At 33.8% G+C, this 20,294-nt stretch overlaps 1 protein-coding gene across 2 annotated transcripts in view; it reads left to right on the forward strand.

The window, feature by feature from the left end:
- The window catches only part of LOC113495597 (apoptosis-stimulating of p53 protein 2), a 264,952-nt gene that overhangs the window by 213,128 nt on the left and 31,530 nt on the right, over positions 1 to 20,294 (forward strand). For both annotated transcript variants that reach the window (XM_026874390.1, XM_026874391.1), the window contains 2 exons: positions 14,655 to 14,801; positions 19,821 to 19,947. In XM_026874390.1, the coding sequence (XP_026730191.1) occupies positions 14,655 to 14,801; positions 19,821 to 19,947 (274 nt within the window). The remainder of the gene's footprint in view (positions 1 to 14,654; positions 14,802 to 19,820; positions 19,948 to 20,294) is intronic.

Raw genomic sequence — 20,294 nt, forward strand, 5'->3', positions numbered from 1 at the left:
CACACAAGACAATTCTTTGATATTTTTGTAAATGTTAGTACCTGGATAAATAAATATATATTATGTTCTGTTTGGGTATCAATAATTATATTGTGCGTATTTCGAAATATACCAGACAAAAAACAGTTATAATATACCAGACAAAAAAAACGTTTCGCCTTTCATCTTAATCATTGGGGTAGGCTAATTCTATTACCACTGTAGCTTTAACAGAAAATCAAGGCAAGTAAAACAGCAGCACACCTTACATATAATACAGGTAATAAACCTAAACAGATTAATTTCCTTTCATATGGAAATCACAGTCGAAGGACTCGCAAACGTATAAATTTCATATTACATTACAAAAAATGAAAAGTAATAATGTAGCTAAGTTACTCTGCCACACGCTATGAGCCGCCCTTTCAAGTTATAACTTATAGCCGGTATAATGTCACCTTGACCGAGTTTTTTAAGCATTGTGGTACCCGTTTAATTTTGTATGAACGTTTCGCTGAGGCTTTGTACACGAAGCAGCGTCAAGGGATTCCTAGCCGGGTTACAAAGAAACGAACAGGTCTTGGGTAAGGAAGTTTGGTAAAACAACTGCTAAGCTATGTCATAATAAAAAAACTAAGACATATGTAACTAGTAAAAGCAGAGGATGAATATTTTTTTACTCGATCACCGTGTCTAACTGGTAGAAAAAAGCGTCTACCAAATGCTTCCACAATAATCTATGCAGCCCCTAAGGCACCAGACCACGCGGTATGCATTTCAAAAAATTAAAATAATCTCTAAATAAAATATTTCCTTGTTATCTTGGAAAAAAAAATACCATTTCTATACACAGAAGTGATACATAAAGTCCGTTGAATCACGTTGTAAATACTAATTATTTTCTTGACGCACTTTATACGTACAGCCTTCTTCCTCCAACCAAACCATTCATCCATCAACATCTAATTCTGTATTGAATACTGCGGACCTGACTAACGATTGTTGGCATACTGTGCGCGAGCCTCAAGGTTTAATAACCGTCCAACAAAGAAATCGATATAGTTTTACGTCAGCAACATTAAATATTTATTCACACCTTTCCTATTACTGGGTGGTTTAGTAGTAACCTCGTTCGCTATTTTGAATTGATGGACTATTAGCATTAAAGACTTCTTTTCATTACTTTACTTCATGTTAGCTTTATCAAGGCGTAAAAGCCCATATTGATGGAGTTTAAGTTTTGTGACATATCTCATAAAGATTCTCTCTCCTTGACTGTAAAGTTAGTCTTCCTCTATCTGTTTATTTTGAAACTACCTTATTATACTCTTGACCATATTTTAAACCCTACTCATTTAATTTGTAATCCAATTAAAGTTTTACTGTTTATTAACACGTTCCCGTATTGGTCCCATGTCTCTAGCATCAATCCAATTGGTGAAGCTAAACCTTTTATTTTTCTTGTCCTAAATCAATTCAACCTCTTTGCTGGGACGTGTGTTCTTTGCTTTATTAAAACTTTACCCTTCAAGGTTTCCTCGTGCAAATTGCCCTGCCTTTTACATATACAAAGAAATAAGTCACGTAGGTACATACAAAGTTTGAAACAAGAAATTGTAGAAACACAATTTATGAAGCACGAACTATTTAGGATTATCTTTAAATTTGGCAACTTCATTGCCATCTACAACATTCCTTTTTTTAATAACATCAAAAATTTCATATTCATCTATCATAATAATAAGAATTAAATAACAATTACTTACGCTTAATTTAATTACGTGAAATCTACCAACTAATTACTTTTACTTCAACCGAAATGCTAATAACTTAGTGAGCAGACTACGTTCTATAACAAACTGTGGATGACGTCAATCAAATTGGCTCAACGTCACGTGGCGTATGATTAATGATGATGATGAAAATCCTAGTTGCTATGGTAACCAACTTTGTTTGTATAACTAGAGGTAACCTAGAAACAAATTGGGCTTATGGGTTGGGTACTAACCTGCCAAAATGATTAATAAAGGGAATGATACATACAAATTACAATTACAATTACAGTAAACTCGTGGAAAGATACGAACGACCTGTGTATATATCTAACTATAGAAGAAGTTACCAAAAACATCTAATTACCACGAAGTACAAAGAAAAATGAAACTTTGCCTTCACTTAACGAAGGGTTGCCAGGTCGTCCTGCGTAGGCGCGGTAGAACATTTGCCATCCTTAAATCTTTGCCTAACAACAAATGTTTATACATTTCTCTTTTAGCAAATGAAACCACTTGGATAACTTTATGTTCAATCATTGGTTGATGTTATTCAGGAATACGATCTTTATTTATTTTTTATCTTAATAGTCATACATTCATAGTGGTTTCTTAGGTTGGACCACAAATAATTAATTAAAATATGAAGGTAGAACGAGCAACATCTTCTGTCAAGACGAACGCCATCTCAGTCTGCCCGTGACCATGATACCTGCAAAGGTTTCGAAACGTCGGGAACTAAAATCTAAAATTAAACCGCGATAAAATCCGTAAAAGTAGTTTCATTTCAAAGTCATACATTCAATTTTACAACTACAATGGTTCGTCTTAAAATCGGCAACAAGGGATACATAAATAACGAATAAAATGCTGTCATATTATATTACAGTAATATTATAAATGGGAAAATATGACTGTCATTCTTCTATCTTCTATTTTAGCTTTCGGTTATCTGCTGCAAGAATTGTGATAAAATTTAATATGAGGACCACTGTATATCCTTACTACGGTAATTCACATCCACGCGAGCCAAGCCCATGCTGCTCGTAAGACCGATGATTAATCATTATAATCGTCCTTAAGCTAACTTAATAATTACTTAGATACTGTATCATTAAGGTAATGTGTATAATTTCTTGATATCTCGTAACATAAGCGAGTCTATCTGTACAGTAAATGTTTACTTGCATTCGAGATAGCGGTGCAATTGCGAACAATCAATAAGATTAATGTACAAAATTACGTTCATACATTTTTTACAATATTTGTCTTTTAGCAAATAAGAATGGTTTCTACTCTGAGCGGTGTTAAGTCTACTAGTATTATCCGCCACCTTTTTTAGTCTGAAATCTACGAAATAATTGACCTAATATACGAATATATGAAAACCTAAGATTTTGCAACCAGAACACCAGACCCAAAACCAGAACCCTATCTGTATGTGACAAAATAATTGAACGATGATCTGCAATTGCATACAGGAGATATCCCAAACTGTTGATGATTTAAATTGCTGTATCACAGTATACTTACCGACCTAATTATAAGTGGGTATTTATTATTAGGTATGCAAGCCACCAGCGCGGGTGCAAAGCAGAAACATTAGTCACGAAGCAATTTGTTTCGTACAGAGCCAACGTTACTCCCCTGTGGCACTCCTCCTTAATTCTCTGGAAGAACGTTTTACTGGTTAGGGTGAATTTGTTTCTTACCATTAATATGTCGAAAAGTAATGTCATAAACATCGTCCAGAGATTATTAGAGTGATATAGGTATGTGAAAAATTCTCATTAAGAATCATAATTAAAGATAATAACATATTCTTTCTTGTCAATTCAATAATCAATTTGGGTTTCAGATTGTCTTAAATTAAAACACATTTTGAACACCCTTATGCAATTACCTTGTTAATGTTAATAAATGTATTTACAAAATTAATTAGATACTGTACGAACTTGTAAAAGCTAGTAATCGTATGTAAATAATTAAACTGAAGAGTTTTTGCATATTTGTCAGGGGTGGTGAGAAAATTAATTGATAAAGTTCTAGTCTACACATTACCATTACGCCGCCATAAATATTAATCAGTGCCTGTACTATGAGCTCTCAAGTAGGGCTTTTGCAAAGTGGAAGCGAGAGGAAGCACTACAATGGGCGTATTGGCATCTCGCTTACACAACCATAACAATTCTACTTTTAAAGTTTATAGTAAGCTCACATAATTTAATGTTTGTTAGAACATAAAGCTATTTTGTAAAGTGCGTAAGTTGCGAGGTTTGCTTCTCTCAACCTATTATTATTCTAACACTTGTTTTACTTTTAATTAACAAATATGTAATTGACTATGTAGATGTAGTTGTAGTTATTGTGTAGATGTTGTGTAGTTATTTGACACTTAAGAATGAAAGCTACAAAATGAAACTTGACAACAGCTTAAACTGCTTACGTTTCAATATTTTGCTATTAGTCGGCATATTATTTTCTATGCAACCACTAGGTAAAAGTGCCCCCCCCCCCCATCTTCCAAAACTTCTACCCGTGCTATATAGAAAAACCCTCATTCACAGAACGTCCGACTTACAATCTTCTATAAAATAAGTCGGGTTTGCCTTCGTGACGCTGCAACTCCAGAACGCACGAACCGATTTTCACGGATTTGCATTCGTTGGAAGGTCTAGGGCTCCGTAAGATTTGTAGCAAAGAAAATTCAGGAAAAAAAATCAACAGATATGCGGGAAAACCATCTGGAGTTCGCCGAGTTTGCTAGTGTGTAATATAACAATACCATATCTGTGATGTTACAGATAATTCACATTTTTCCTAAACTATTACTATAATACCTATGTTATTCCATAATAACATAGAATTACCACAAAAATTGTGAAGCACATTAGAAGTAGGATGACGACAGCAATATCTCTTGCTAATGACCGCGTTTTTTATTTTAAGCGACTGTTTATTTCTTTTTGACGTTTCTTTGCCGTATTATAAATGTAATAACACTTCCAGTTATTTATGTGTGCGTAAAATTATCGGTGACAGTTTCCTATTTTGGAGATGACAAGTAGGTGCTGTTTGTAAACGTAGGTAAGATAAAAAAATCTAGAAGTCAGATCTTTTTTTCATAGGTATAAGTTCTTGCTCATATGTGTTGTTTTTCGTGGTGTGAATTTAAATGTTTTTTTTTTCCGAATATAATTGTCGTCTTAATATAACCTGACTACGAGGAAGTAAACGTAAAAATAGATAAATACTAATTTATAATAATACAGTCATCAGGAGAAAATTTTCTAAGCTAAGTTTTTAGAATTTCATTTAAATACTCATCCAATGATTAAAAAAAAATGTATCCTAATTGATTAAATTATTGATCCGTGAAAGAAGTTAACATTTCGCGCTAAACATTTTAGTATAAGGGCGGGTTCACACGGCTGTATGTTTTATTCATTAGTTGGAACGGTTCTTTATCTAGTCACTTACACGATCGTCGTATCCTCGTTTAATTACCTCCTCAACAAGGGTTTTTGTCCGCTTTATAAACTGTTTATTTTGAATTCTATTAGACTCGAAAAGTCCATCAATAAGTTGTACGTAATAGTAAAGTCTAAAGACTTTTCGGCTTTCGAATTCCTTGGTAAATGTGTATCTTTTTTCTTTATACACATTTCTCTATCGATAGCTATTTTATTACGAATATCAGAATCCTTCTTCTTTCTCCTGAAAGAAAAAGCGTTTAAAGTTATACTGACACGTCTGCGTTTGTCTCTTTCACATCACACAATTTCAACAAGTTCGTCTTATTAACCATATCAAGGTTTTAATAATTTAATCGACATCATATGTTACATTTTTATTTATTTTTTTATATTCGAAGCTGCTTGAGTTCTGGCGATAGTGTTTGTACGTATTATAATCAGAAATTCGGAATGTAAAAGACAGTGACTCATTGCAATCTTTAAATCTAACTTTAACCTAACCTCAAAATTTGATCTCTGATATTAAATACCGTAGGATATTGTAATAATATCTGCTAAAGATACTATAGATAGTGAGAGTTCAAGAGGTTAATCTTATATCAGAGAATTTGAGCAAGAATCTTCATTGTTTTAAAGTGACACAATGTAACCTCATAGCTAAACTGAATTTATAACCAAAGAAATAAGTTGATTTTAATATATATATCTATCAATTACTCATCACGTTCTTTGTCCGGGATGGACTCTCAAACGACTAAACCGATTTTAATCAAATTTGCATACAGTGTTCAGTTTGATCTAACTTGAAAGATATGATTGCTTAGTCATTGTCATTATTTGGTATTACTTTACTACAGTTAGGCTAAATTCAATCATGATAGAACCGATGGAAGTCTATTTGTAAACTTTCATACTTAAACGGCTAAACCGATTTTGTAAAGTTTGGCAAGATAAAATAAAAACTGAGTAAACCATCAAGCCACACCATTGCTTTTTTTAATTCATAAATTTCCTTTGAGTCCAACCCCTATCAATGTTTTCAGTCTCACTTGAATAACTTACTAAACACCATAAATGAGCATGCAAAATATATTCCTATTCACATATAATTAAGGTTTCAGAATTAAACATGTGTGACGGTTAGTAAGCTTTGGAATTCATTTGGAAGCCACTGAGGGCCATTCTAGACAGAATTTGTAAACCAACAGTTTTACATTAATTAAAGAGAAACAGCCTTTGAGACACTCGTCACCCTGGAAAGTCAGCTAACAATTTCTGAACTATGATAAAGTTATTATGAGTATGTTTATGTAGCTTAATATGTTAGTATATTATGCTTAAGTTGCTTAGGTATTATGTGCATAGCCAGGTTAAAGAGTTAAGTATTTTTGTTTAGTACTTCCAATTTACTCTTTCAATTTAATTTTTCTTATACGTGTATGCGGAGTTCGTTAAGGACCAAAAATTTTAATATCATACGTACATAATATATTACCTACGATACCCATTTAATTAACGTGGCCAAAGGCCAAAGGCAAGCACTCAACAAAATGTCTAAAAATCATTGGTCGTGGAAAATAAGGTTGTATAACGAACGCACTATATTTTTTAAGTCATGAATAAAAACCTTTTTTCTCAATGGATCCGCTAATGGTTCACTACATCTAGGTTGTAAATATTCAATAATTTCATACAGTCTTACTAATTGTGAGAACCGCATATTTGACCTTTCGAAGTTTACTAATAAGGTGACAATATACATAACTGCGCATTACTTGAGTTCCTTGCTCTCTGACCTCTGCAGAGGCATTTATGTGATGAAAGTAGGCGATTTTATTAGCTAAGACCAATATAGCTCTCGAACATTTAATGAATAATAGTGAATAAGTATTTGTAGCAAACGATTTTTTTATAATTACAATCTACTATTATTTGATCAATTATATAACTTACGTGACTTTTTTCGGCACAATACTTTTTTCTAGACTTTAAAGCAGTACCTTTGTCATTTTGTATTGATTAAACGCAAAAATACGAGTCTAATATTTTTTAATTATCTATCTGACATACTAAAATTATTTTACCTTTTATACCTAGTCATAAATCCTATTGTTTTTGTCAGTTAAATCGCTATCGTATTGATATCTAGTCAGATACTAATACTGCCGTTAATACTAGGCTAGTTCGAGTCGTTATCTCATAGTCAAAAGCTTTGATGTTGCAAAATGATGGTGGATGTCTGGTTTACACTGACATTCATCACATGTTGAATAGCTATAGAACTGCTAGTTTAATCTCAGCCGTGATTCGAGTAGAGTGATCTTCTACATATATTGTAACACATGTGTTAATTAAAAGATGGTATTGGGATTAAGAGATGGTTTGTATCTACCTATATGTACCCTTTGATCTGAAAATCTCCGGTAAACGTACCGTTAACAAGCGCTAAAAATAAACTTAATAACAATATTGTGGCCACGTAAATATGAAAATAGTAATATGGACTAATAAATAGAATGAAAACTATGATAAGAAAACCCATGCTCAAATTAACTGAATATTCTAACTACCAGTCATCATTTAAGAAAAAATTAACACAATCTTTCGATTTGTCTTGCTACTACCGGTGTCGTTGTGTAACGGGTTGAGCGGCACCCTCAATTTAACTTATGAAAATCATAACTTCTATCATATTTATAGAACTACCGCTAGTTATAATCCTTTCAAGAACATGTGTACCTATGACGCGTGAAAACTACCTTCGCATTTATAGTATTAGAAAGGATTTTTTTAATTTCAACAACTTTCAATTCAATTTACTTCAGTGCAAGGCTTAAAGAATAATGCCTTCTAGATCCAAACATCACAGTTTATGTAACATGGCAGAGTGTTTACATATATTTGTTTGGCGCACTCACGGTGGGATTAACTCTCGCGTCCGAGGATTACTGACTTCATACTTGTGCTCTTGTTTCATTTTAACTTTGAATCCGACAACAGAATTAACGGAACAAAGTAAAATACGAGCGCATTTTCGCTGTAAGGAAATTAATTGTAAATGTACTGAATTAAGCAATAATTGCGTTTGGGAAATTATACAGATTTATAAAGTTTTATATTTCAAGATAGCCTAGTGAATTGTAACAATAATATTTTTTTTTGTCAAATAAAGGTCTTTTAACCGACCCAAAACAATATGGATTTAAGATACAATTCCAAGACAAAACAGCAAAAAAAATTCGTATATGTTTTACATATATTTGTTTTATAACACAAAACAGAAATCAACGCGCAGACAAATCACATAACAGCGAAACAAATTTAATGTCCCGACAAAAAACGTTCCGTGACTTTACAAAAAGGGAATTCAAATTGTTTGAAGTTCATCGTTATTTCATGCACGTGAACATGTTAATACGGTACATTGCGTACGTTTCCATTCAAAGGCTTTGACTATAAAGCCTATTCACATGATTTGGCCACAAATGGAAATAAAGTAGCCGAAACCGTCCAACTGGCCGTTTGAGGAATCACGTCCATTCTGAACGGGGTGCTAAGTGAAAAGTTCCACGAAAGATTGCACTCACTAGGACCTTATAGAAGGATTTATTTTCATCTTAATCCGTGTCCAAGATAATTCTGTCGTCAAGAAAAATCGCAAGGATTTATGGTGGCTTTATAAGTCTGGCATACGCTTGCATCTCAAGATCTTGTAAAGCTGAGAATATCTCGGGGCATTTTAAAAGTAACAGACAGTAATCCTGAGGTCACAAGGCAAGAGCTGACTCTTTTAAATATGAGAGATAAATTCAGGGTTTTTTTAGTTTCGCAGTCTTCAAGAACTATGTAATTTATTTCAACAGACATGTATTAATGCAGCTTTTACGCATGAAATGAAAGTTTTTCACCAGTAAAGGAGTAGGCAATTACAACCTCATTTTTTTTCGCTGTTAAGCGATAGTTTTTTGGGAAGATTCTTGTTTTCATGTAGACCGATTACCGTATTTCACCGTAATTCAAGGTTGCTATTGAAACCTTGACTGGGATCATTTTAAAGACTTTATATACCTATATACATACATGTAGACCTGTAGTAGTGTATGCAGACATAAATACTCCATAATATGTAGTACTTATTGTAACATGTGGCTAGCTTGTTGATTATTGCGTAATCCCTTTGGGATAGTTTGTTATGCTCCATTTGTTGGGCTCGGCTTCGACGTTCATGTTTACAACTAAGGATTAACTACTACATGCCTAAGATTATTAAGCTATAAATATAAAAGCCTAATTAAAAAGAAACTGGTGATTTTTTAGGTATATTTTAAAATATGAGTACTAAAAGAGAATCTCCTAATTATTTTATTGGACATAGGGGCAAAACACGCCGTAGTCTGGCCAAACATCTTTGGAACGTGTAAACCTAGCCAGACTTAGAAAAAAAGGGATCTGAAAACTTTTATCCTAAAATTGACCCTAATATCTAAAAATATGTTTGTCGCAAGTAAAGCCAGAAAAAAACCAAGCTAAATAGAGAGACAACCCGTCTATCAATACCAACAAGTGTTAGATTGTAAAAACAAACGGATTGATAGCAACCATTAGAGTTTCTGTGAAGATAATACATTATTCATAGCTTGGGGAGCGAGGAAACTGTACAGCTACTTTTTTACAATGGGCCTACACAGAAAATCACTTACGTTTATATACCACTAAAATATTACTATTTACGCGATTTTTATGTAGAACACTGCATTTGAGGTGTATAAGGATGGGTTGTGAAAGAAAAACGCTTTACGCTGTCACACTTTTACAACTGTAAAAATGTAAGTTACATTACTATGCGTGTGTCTGTTTTAATGTTTTAGTTTTGTTTCTGGTCTGACCCTATGTTGCCAAGCTTCAAAGCGTTATTTGTTAGATATGTTGATTAACCATCTCTTCCTAAAGTAATTCAATAAGAGGCAGCGGGACATCGCTCTACATTATCATGATGTAGAGCAACATCTCTTTTCCTCAACTGCAGTAGTATTACACCAGGTATTGGAAGACTTTCTGAATTAAGCTTTAAACACATTGGGCCTAAAACTCAATATTCGTTACGTTACCCTAATGAGTGTACACTGGAAACATATCTTTGTGTGCCTGTTTTGTAAAATTGTATTTTTATGAAAAATAATGGGTTTAAAAACTTTTGGAAAGAAGCTTATTGCCGTATTTAGTGTTCCGTTCATTTAGTATCTACGAATACAACCTGTAGTTTGTTTTGTTTTTCAATTAAAATACTAATTGGCTTTGTTTTCCATTCTTAGTTAAAACATGAAAAATTAAAACAACCTAATATTTTGACGAACAGAAACCTTTTCATTTCCATTCACCTTTGACCACGAGCTGCTCTGCATCGTATTCATCTTTTATGAGCAAAAACACATTTTTATGATTCTATTCTCATATAAACTAATACGGAAGAGAGGACAGTCGCATATAAAAGTGCAATTATATTAAAAGGTAGCGGGACTGAGTTTTTATTACCCGACGGATATACGAGCAGTATTGTTGAACATGAAAGTCTGGATTCATCATTTGTTTAATGTATTCGCCGGTAATTAAAGCGCAAAGAAAAAAAAGAATTATTTTTACCAATTAGTTTAATCATAGTTTGCATTTGTAATTAAAGTGACTATACTTACTATACTTTAAATGAATATACTGAAGACTTATTGTATAAGTATACTTCTACACAAACTTTTTAAGTCGCTATGTAGCCTTGTAATTATACGGTGTTAAAGAATTAATTACCAAAACACAATATTTGGATTTAAAATAGCCTTTTCCGTTGAAATCCTATTTATACAACAAAAATTAACAAACACTCGTAAAAACCAATCATTTATCGGTCACATAAAACAAAAGACGCGATTTCCATTCAGCCAATGTTATCAATATTATTGTCAGGCCTCATTTTCATTCGCTCATTCACTGAATGAATGGAAAGATTTATATTTTATCGGGTAATCCTTATCCATTCATTCGAATTTCAATACGAAGTGAGGTCAACGTCGTTATACGTACTTTTTCACGGCGAAGTAATACAATTTATCTTTCCGCCGATACATCAGAGCTCGAGTTGGTATCAACAAGTGTCAAGATATAAATAAATCGTGGCCACAGACGCCCTTAATTCTGACGATACGACGAAAAAGACGGATCGGATAAAATGCCGTTTTGCAGGATCATATTTAGTTCCATTCTATTTTTTTTATTATTAAAAATAAAACAGTCAATTTCAATTGGAACCTCAGATGTATTGGCAATGCATATTATGATTCTTCGAAAGCAACATCTTAGCGGCACAAAACTTGGTATTGCGACTCTGTCCGTGAGATATCTCGTATGAAAACCAACACTAGAATTTATTTAGGATAGCTTGTATTGTAGTTTATTGGGCGCTGGATAAGCTCATTATATTTTAGCACATTATTTATGTGTTCTTGGCTGTATACGAATCTGTTACATTAAAAAGTGTACATTTAAAAAATGGAGTTGTAAGATAACCCAAGACAATAAAATAATTAATTTGTAAATTATCCCCTTCATACCCCCATAAAAAATAAGGAACAGGAGCCAAGTTCAATATGTATTACGAACTGACTTGGTTTTTGACTTAAAATGAAACTAAACTGAATATATATAACAGTACTGTCTGAAAACGGCTAATATCAGTCCATAACAAAAATAACAAATGCCAGCGCACTCTTTTACTTCAACAATAATGCATTAATGCATTAACTCGAGTCACGGGAAAGCGACCAACAGAATTATGAAGACAATTTAAAGAACCGCAACCCACTAATACCATATTAAAAGTCAGGCCATACAGCGGATAAAACCTTCATCCGTTGACCTACAGCTATCTCTGAAAGACACGTTTTGAGTACTCGCTAAGCCGTTGCCTCAAATGGGAATGTCTGGTATACACAAAAATTCAATTACTCTGGCCAACTGTACCTAGTTGGTAGTTGTTAACTATTCGAATTATGATGGGCAAAATGTGTCTTTCGGCTCACATCGAGCAGTAGATAATAATAACAGTCCAGAACTTTTATACAATGCCATCTAGTGTCAAACTAAGCAAACATCGTGTTATGAGTACTAGACAACTGTAAAACTTGCTTATATTTCTAGTACATACATCTAATATATAAAATTCCCGTGTCGCGATGTTAGTTACTGGACTCCTCCGAAAAGGTTCGAGCGATTTTTATGAAATTTTGTATACATATTTCGTAGGTCTGAGAAAAGAACAACATCTATTTTTCATACCCCGAAGTGTTAAGGGTTGCTCACACTAAAAAAAAATATTTTATTTGTTGGACGAAATTTTTATTTTTTATTTTTTTATAATGTGGTATTAAGAAATACATACAACAAGAAATAATCTATTAGGCAATACAACGTTTGCTGGGTCAGCTAGTAACATAGACACATTTCTCCCAGATACAGAACAAATGAAGAATTCCATAAACGAAGAACATGGTACTTTATAAAATATGCAAATATTTTGTTTTGTTTCAAAATATTGTATAAGTTAGTAATTCATCTGTTTCGGCACGTGTTATACAATGTTTTGTTTATACACGTGTAAACCGAAACTTTTGATTAACTTCTTCTTACACTCGAACAATATTTTTATTGAGTTGTTAATTTATTATATGTATATACCTATTTTTATCATATGTTCTTTACGAATATGATTTATTTCGTATTCTGAGGGTTTAAAACGGAACTTTATTATTGACCGCACCGCGCTGTCCGATCGTCTGTCACCATTTCTCTCATGAACCGTGGTAGCTGGACTGTTGAAAGTTTAAGTGTTGCGAGCCTGACTCTCATTCAACGGGCTTTTGTGTGTTACACGACTGAACATTATAATTCTGGTAACGGATTTCAAAGTGGGAACTCATGACGTCACAGTCGCGCGTAACTTGTTCATGTTCGACTGCTGACGACGTATGAACTCTCATGTCCGTTCGTGCGTGAGGCACGCTCTCGAGAATACATCTAAGTGTTTGGAGACAAAGTATTATTGTATTGAAATTTAATTAAACCTAACCCTACTTCCTTGGAAGAGTAAAAGTCTGATATTTTTATGTCCATCTGGCAGATTCATAAGAATAATGGCTTTTCGTGACGTCATGAGTTGCTAAACTTCAACTAAGACTAGTATTCCTCGTATTTCGTCATTAGAAACTTTCAGTCCACGATAACATATTACTTCATATATATTCAGAAAATTAAAATACATCTTCTTCTAATATACAAAATTCCCGTGTCACGATGTTAGTTACCGTACTCCTCCGAAACGGATTAACCGATTTTTATGAAATTTTGTAAACATGTTGGGTAGGTCTGAGAATAGAACAACATCTATTTTTCATACCCCTAAGTGATAAGGGTTGCTCACACTAAAAAACACTATTTTATTTTTTGGACGAAATTGTTTGTTTTTTTTTTTATAATGAAGCATTAAAAATACATACAACTAGAAATAATTTATTAGGCAAAACAACGATTGCTGGGTCAGCTAGTATACATATATACAACAAACGTCATCAAGTAGCAACAACCTATTACCTGACACCTACTTATTAACATATTACCTATCACATTGGATTTACAAACCGACTACCGCATTGTAAATCCGACGAAGCCAAATCTTATTCAATCCAATCAGTCCAACAGTCACACTCCAATTGAACGCTACGGTATGAACCTTTGTACCGATGCACCTGCGCCAGAGCCACAGTTACCCCCGGGAATGGTGTAATTAAGACCTCCTTTGAGAACCATCGAGGGCTTTCATGCCCATTGCTCAGTGATTCCAGTAGCATACGAAATCGAATTCTGTGACATTTTCTATGAAATGTTGATGTATTATTTGCATCATAGGTTGCTGATAGTAGCTGTATTAAGAGCATCGTAGTATAGAAAATGATTGGCAAGTGGCTAGGTATATATTTCTTTTTCCGCAGTAAGGAATTTAATCCTTGAGTCGCGGGGGCAGGCGACCTTAACCAAACATACAAACACACCCAGACTCAGAACAAGCGTTCGTGGATCACACAAATGCTTGTCCTAAGCGGGGATCGAACCCGCGACACGTCGCGCACAGTGGGTTTGGTGTGGTGACCTTATCCACTCGGCTATCTTAGTTGCGAAAGATATTGTTCTTAATACAGCTCAGTCCTACTACTGTCAAAACGTTGGTATTTTACAGTGGTTATTTGGTATATTATGACATCATGAATGTCACCATTGTAGCACCACTCTGTATACTATTAGTCCACAACAAATGGAGATCGGACACCATATTATGTAATTAAGAAGAATTTCAAAGGTATTAACAGAGGTTTTCTCTTGTTTCCAGTTGGGGGAAGGGGTGGAGCTGACTTTGGGCGAGCTGCGCGCGATGGCGCTGCGCCAACAGCAGCAGATCGACACACAGCACCAGCTGCTCTGCGCCAAGGAGCAGCGGCTGCGGTACCTCAAACAGCAGGAGGCTAGGCAACACCAGGTACTTACCATCTTGTAAAACTAGATATTACCGTGTACAAACAAGTAAAAGGAACCGTCCTAGATCTCCGCACTTACTATGTTGTCGTCTTCGCAGTGTCAGGTTCCTGCGTCATTCTTCGACAGTATCACCAGTCTTAATTCGAATAGCACAAGTGATAGTATATTCTGAATAAATAGATTTTGATTTTGTCTATTTTTGTCGCTCAAAATATTAGTAATGAGGTACGGGCAAATGAACATTGGTGATCATAGAAAAGAATACTAGAATTTGGGTCTTCTAAAATCTCATAATTCATATATTTGTGTACATTTTAATTAAGCGAATATCCGTATTAGTTAAGGACATGTTTAATTCTAAAAAAAGAGCATTTATCTTCTTAAATAGCTCTCAACGTACGCTCTGACGTTAACAAATTTCCGTAAATTAACGGAAGCTTTTCTCCCTAACATAATTTCGGCCAGCAATAGATAGTTAGAAATTGGTCCCGAAGTAACAATAGCGGTGATTTCGATAAAGTGTCTTATAAATCTAATACATAGGGTTGAGCAGTAACTTTTAGTTTTCCCCTCAAGGGACTAAGTGTACTTACAACCTACTTACGAGTGCGGCTTTTACGATGTGATTCCCTGTAGTAATGAGGTCGTTCCACATTCGTTACCCTTTATATAGGTACCTGCCAGTATTCATGACTGTTAACCCTACTAAAAGTATGTACAAATGAACTGTACAAAATTTTCTAGTGAAAACTGTTGACTTATGGGTCGCTTTTTGTTTTGTGAATAGCTTCGCACTTTTGAAACGGGTTTCGTCATATTTTATGTATCGTTGTTATGAATATAAATAATTGTTTTATTTTTTATTGACTTTGTTATGTTATTTGTCTATTTGTGGAAAAATGTTCTCAATTGTGTATGGAAACTCCAATTATATTGTCAATTTTGTAGAATTCTTCACATCCCTGGGTGGGAATCGAAACCGCGACCTCCAGAATGGCAGTCAAAGCCACTAACCACAACACCAACAGACCAGTCAACAATCTAACTACGCGAGTCTTTTCCATTATTGTATGAAAATATATGGTGTCTTGACGGTAGTTTATATGGATACCAATGTCTTGTGATAGTGCCAACGGAAATAGAGCCTTTAGTTCGTGTATTTCCCGGCGGACTTGCAGAAGAATACTAACGGAATATCTATTTATATTATAGTGTTGTGTGTAAATCAAATTTTGAATATTGCAGAATCAAATTTAGCTTCTCAAAAGAAACTTGACAACATTGTTATTAGATAACGAGTAGTGCCCGTGGGCCCGCCCGCTATAAACGGAAATAATCCTAAGACATCAAAAAAATCAGGATAAAAAGTATTTTGTGGTAATACTGGTTATAAACTATCTGTGAACCAAGTTTCGTCTGTACACCTTCAGTGGTTTTTGTGTGAAAGAGGAACAAACATCCATACATACAAACTTTTGCGTTTATCATATGTTAGCAAGAAGTAGGAATAGTACTTAAAAAGTCACGAAAGTAAGTCTTACTAAATAAGGCGTGTCAAAACTTAGGCCTTTACGAATGCAAAAAGAACTCAAATCTTTGACTTTTTCAGCTAGTAATAATTTTGTTACAAAACAGATAAAACAATTCTCTATTCAAGCGAAGTTTTTGTAAAGGAATATCCATTACATTCGGCGTAGTGATGGATTCAATTTGTAAGAGCAAGTCTCAGTTCTGAAACTTAATAGTCTCCACGGACAGTTACTGGATCGCTAGACTGACAGCGTCAAGTCAACTTGTCGAATGTTGAGGAAGGCTTATTGTGTTGTGTCGAATCTATAGGGTAGTAAATGTAATAGGTGGAATATCTAAAGTGTAATATTAGGTATGAGTCATTTCTTTGGGAATTATTTGTTTCCACATAAAAGAAAACGGGTAAAAACTAACTAAAGCCTACCTGCTCACATAAATGTCGATTATAGCGGCAAAAGAAAGTCTCTTTATTTATAAAGCTTAAGTTTTCCTCGTACGATATTTGTTAATTTAAATTTAGCCTTAGAATTGGACTTTACTACTAGTATGGAAGTAGTTTGTTATACATAAACTTAATTAAAATGCATTATGATAATTGTAAAGCGCCACCGTTTCTAATTAGGAAACGTAAACATTTAAGAGCAGGGGGGAGTGATACTCTTTATTTCCCAGAATTTTAAATGAATGAGTTTTCACAATCTTGGAATCCTCAACATTATTAATATCGTCACATCAGCGCAGGTCATGAAAAAGGTCATAGGAAACTTACAAGCTTGCACTATTACACTACTCATTTGTTAACTCATCATCAGTCCCCTGTCCTTATCCCAATTATTATTTGGGGTCGGCGCAACATGCTTTCTCCTTCCATACCTTTCTATCTGTCGTCATCTCACAAGAAACATTCTTTGCAGTCATATATTATCGTCTTTTACACAATCCATCCATCGTTTCATAGCAAAACGTATTATTATTTCTTTACATTCAATTCAGGTAACATTATTGACTTCAAAATTCACTTTGGGTAACATAAATCGTTTATTGTCTTTTTATTTTCTTTTCTTCCGTGACATCGGGAATTCGTGTTTCGCTTGTAATATTATTAAACATGTGTGTGTGATTTATTTTGCTTTCAGAACTTTTTGTTCGCTAATATTGTTCTACGAGTTCGTATGGGGACGAGTTTTACTTTTATTGCATTTCATATTGTGATTTATTTCCTTTACTTTGATAAGAATTTTTTTTACTTTATAACGTACCTGATCAGCTTTCACCAACAATATTGTATACTAGGCTAAACCTACATACTTTTTTTTAACTAAAATCCTCTTTTTAGTAGCAAATGTATTACTAAACAGTGTCTAGACCGAAACACGCCAACCAAATCGCGAACCACCTTATAATAGGCGGTCGGTAAGAAATGAATGTTGCAATCAAGTTACGAAGATTCATTGAACAAACATCACTTTAAAATTATTAGGTCTTCGTTAAAACGCCAAATGCCTTATCAAATAATTCAGTAATCTTAACCAAAAGTTTCGAGTTCGGTAATAAATTAGAATTCGTATTAAACCCCTGCTTAGGAAGCTAATTTATATTTCATTCCGAAAATAAACTGGATAAAAAGTTTAATGTTCTTTGAAGTTTTAAGTTAAAAAACTTTTTTGTGCATAGTAAACAAGATTTTTTTTTTAAACCAGCTTGTTCTGAGTAGGGTTGTCTTTGTAAATGTGTCTTGAACCTCTGTGACGATTGAATCTCTCCCGAGGTACCAGGATTAAATAAACTACGGGAGATGTTTAAAAAATGTATAGTACTAATTAACCAGGCTTGTTACATGAGGCCCAGAATAGAGAGTCGTGGAAGGATTTGGGGGAGGCCTTTGCCCAGCAGTGGGACACAGTAGGCTAGGAAAAAAAATAGTACTATACTACTATAGACCAAAGTTCGGTACAAATATTAGACTGATAAGGCATAAGAAGATTGTAACAAAAAACCGTTTTCCGTTTTATAAGTAAAGTTCATTCCTTCCTGGAAAGTAATCTTGCATTAATAAAGATTCCAGCGACGCAGACATTGGAAAATTCACTAAAATATTTTATCAGAAAAATTTGAACTTAATTTTTACTTAATTTATTTGAACATTTTATTTTGACATATATGTCTGTTTCTTTGTATGGTTTGTTGATTTAGTTAGTTTATAATTTTCTTCGAACAAACAATGTAAGTGTAGTTTAATTATTTTGGAAAAATTCAAATTAAGGAATTCCTTATTAAAGCACATTAAAAAGGTTTGAGTTATGAATGAGGTCTCCTACTGTCAAGAGCTTTATTTTTTCTCTTTTTAAAATGAATCCGAAATGTTACATCATTTAAATATGAATCGTACCCACGAAAATAACTTTTTGAAAATAACATGTTTGATCGTGTTTACCTCAAATTATTTATATAACAGTCGTAAGATCTATCTTGTTGAATTATATAAGGCTTTCTCTAGATACAGTGAGATTAGATTTAGATTATATTGTTCCCGCAGCGAGAACATTTGTAACTGATACTACGTAACGTAAGCAATAGGAATATGTTAGCTACATCGCACAAGTCAACGTTACTGATTTCTTTATTTATTAACGAAACTATACTAAAAAACAAGAGCAAATTTTTATTTCAAAGTAGGCTGTATTCCAAGCATTACTAAAATATTAGGGTACTGACTATAGGTGCACTGTTTCCACAATGTCATTAACATGGAGAAGAACCGGCTAAAAACTCCATAACATTGCAGTGAGGTTCAGTTTCACGGTTTTTATTTTTACCCAAAAATACCTCAGTGGACCCGAGTCCACTGAGGTATTTTAGAGAGTTAATTATATTATATTCATTGTAATATTACTGTACAAACTAAGTATAGTATTAAACTCAAGAGAAAATGACTTTTCTTTGAAAATATTTCATTATCGGCAGGTTATCAAGAGTACAAAAATATGTCCCGGGATTTTTTAGAGAAATTGTGAAAAGATAAGAAGCCAAAAATCCTTCGTTCGTTCGTTAGTTCTTAATAAATCTTCGGGCCGGCCGGACGCGCGTTACCCTAATGCGATATTTATCGCTACCTTAAAAATAAACTCTTCTCACGCAATAAGTGTGCCTATTAAATAAACAAAATTACCCCGCGATGGAATTATGGCGATTTAATTTTATACCCATAATATTTTGATAAAATTATGCGATTTACCCTGTCTATCTTTCGCAGTTTTCAGTGATTCAGGAATTGACTTATACTGACCGTAATGCAAAGGGCTAATAATAATACGTAGACACATTTTTAAAATGTAATGAATTAAAGTGATTAAAAAACTTAGTATTAGGCATATATTTTTTAAAAAACCCTCTCGTCGAGAGTCTAAATTTGCTGTTATATTCTCTATACTTTAATACTGTAACAGAAACGATTTAAGTATATATCTAAAAGTCAAGTATTTCTTCATAGGTGGCGGTAGAAGGCGAGCGGCTACGCAGGCTACGCGAACGCGTAGAGGCGCAAGAGTTGAAGTTGCGAAGGCTACGAGCACTACGGGGACAGCTCGACCGAAACAAGCAAGCGAATATCGCACTTAGTAAGTACAATTATAGTTTACTTTTCATTGCAATACTCTTCACATACACATATCGTACTACATAAAATCAGAATGCAGTCAAGCCTCTTTTGAAAATGAATGTTATTCTCTCACATTTAAAGTTTTATTTTCCTTACGCTAATGAGATGAAACATAGTCCAGCCGCTTCATTTCATAGGAGAGAGACCAATAATTATACGTCATATTTTCATCTGAAGTAACTGAGTATCAGTTATAGTTCTAATTAATTAATCCGAATGCGAGTATAGAATATTAATTTACCAAATTATTTAACATTAATAATATCAATTGCAGAACATCATTATTCTAATTAATATCATAGATAT

The sequence above is a fragment of the Trichoplusia ni genome, chromosome 7, assembly GCF_003590095.1.
Source record: "Trichoplusia ni isolate ovarian cell line Hi5 chromosome 7, tn1, whole genome shotgun sequence".
NCBI lineage: Eukaryota > Metazoa > Arthropoda > Insecta > Lepidoptera > Noctuidae > Trichoplusia > Trichoplusia ni.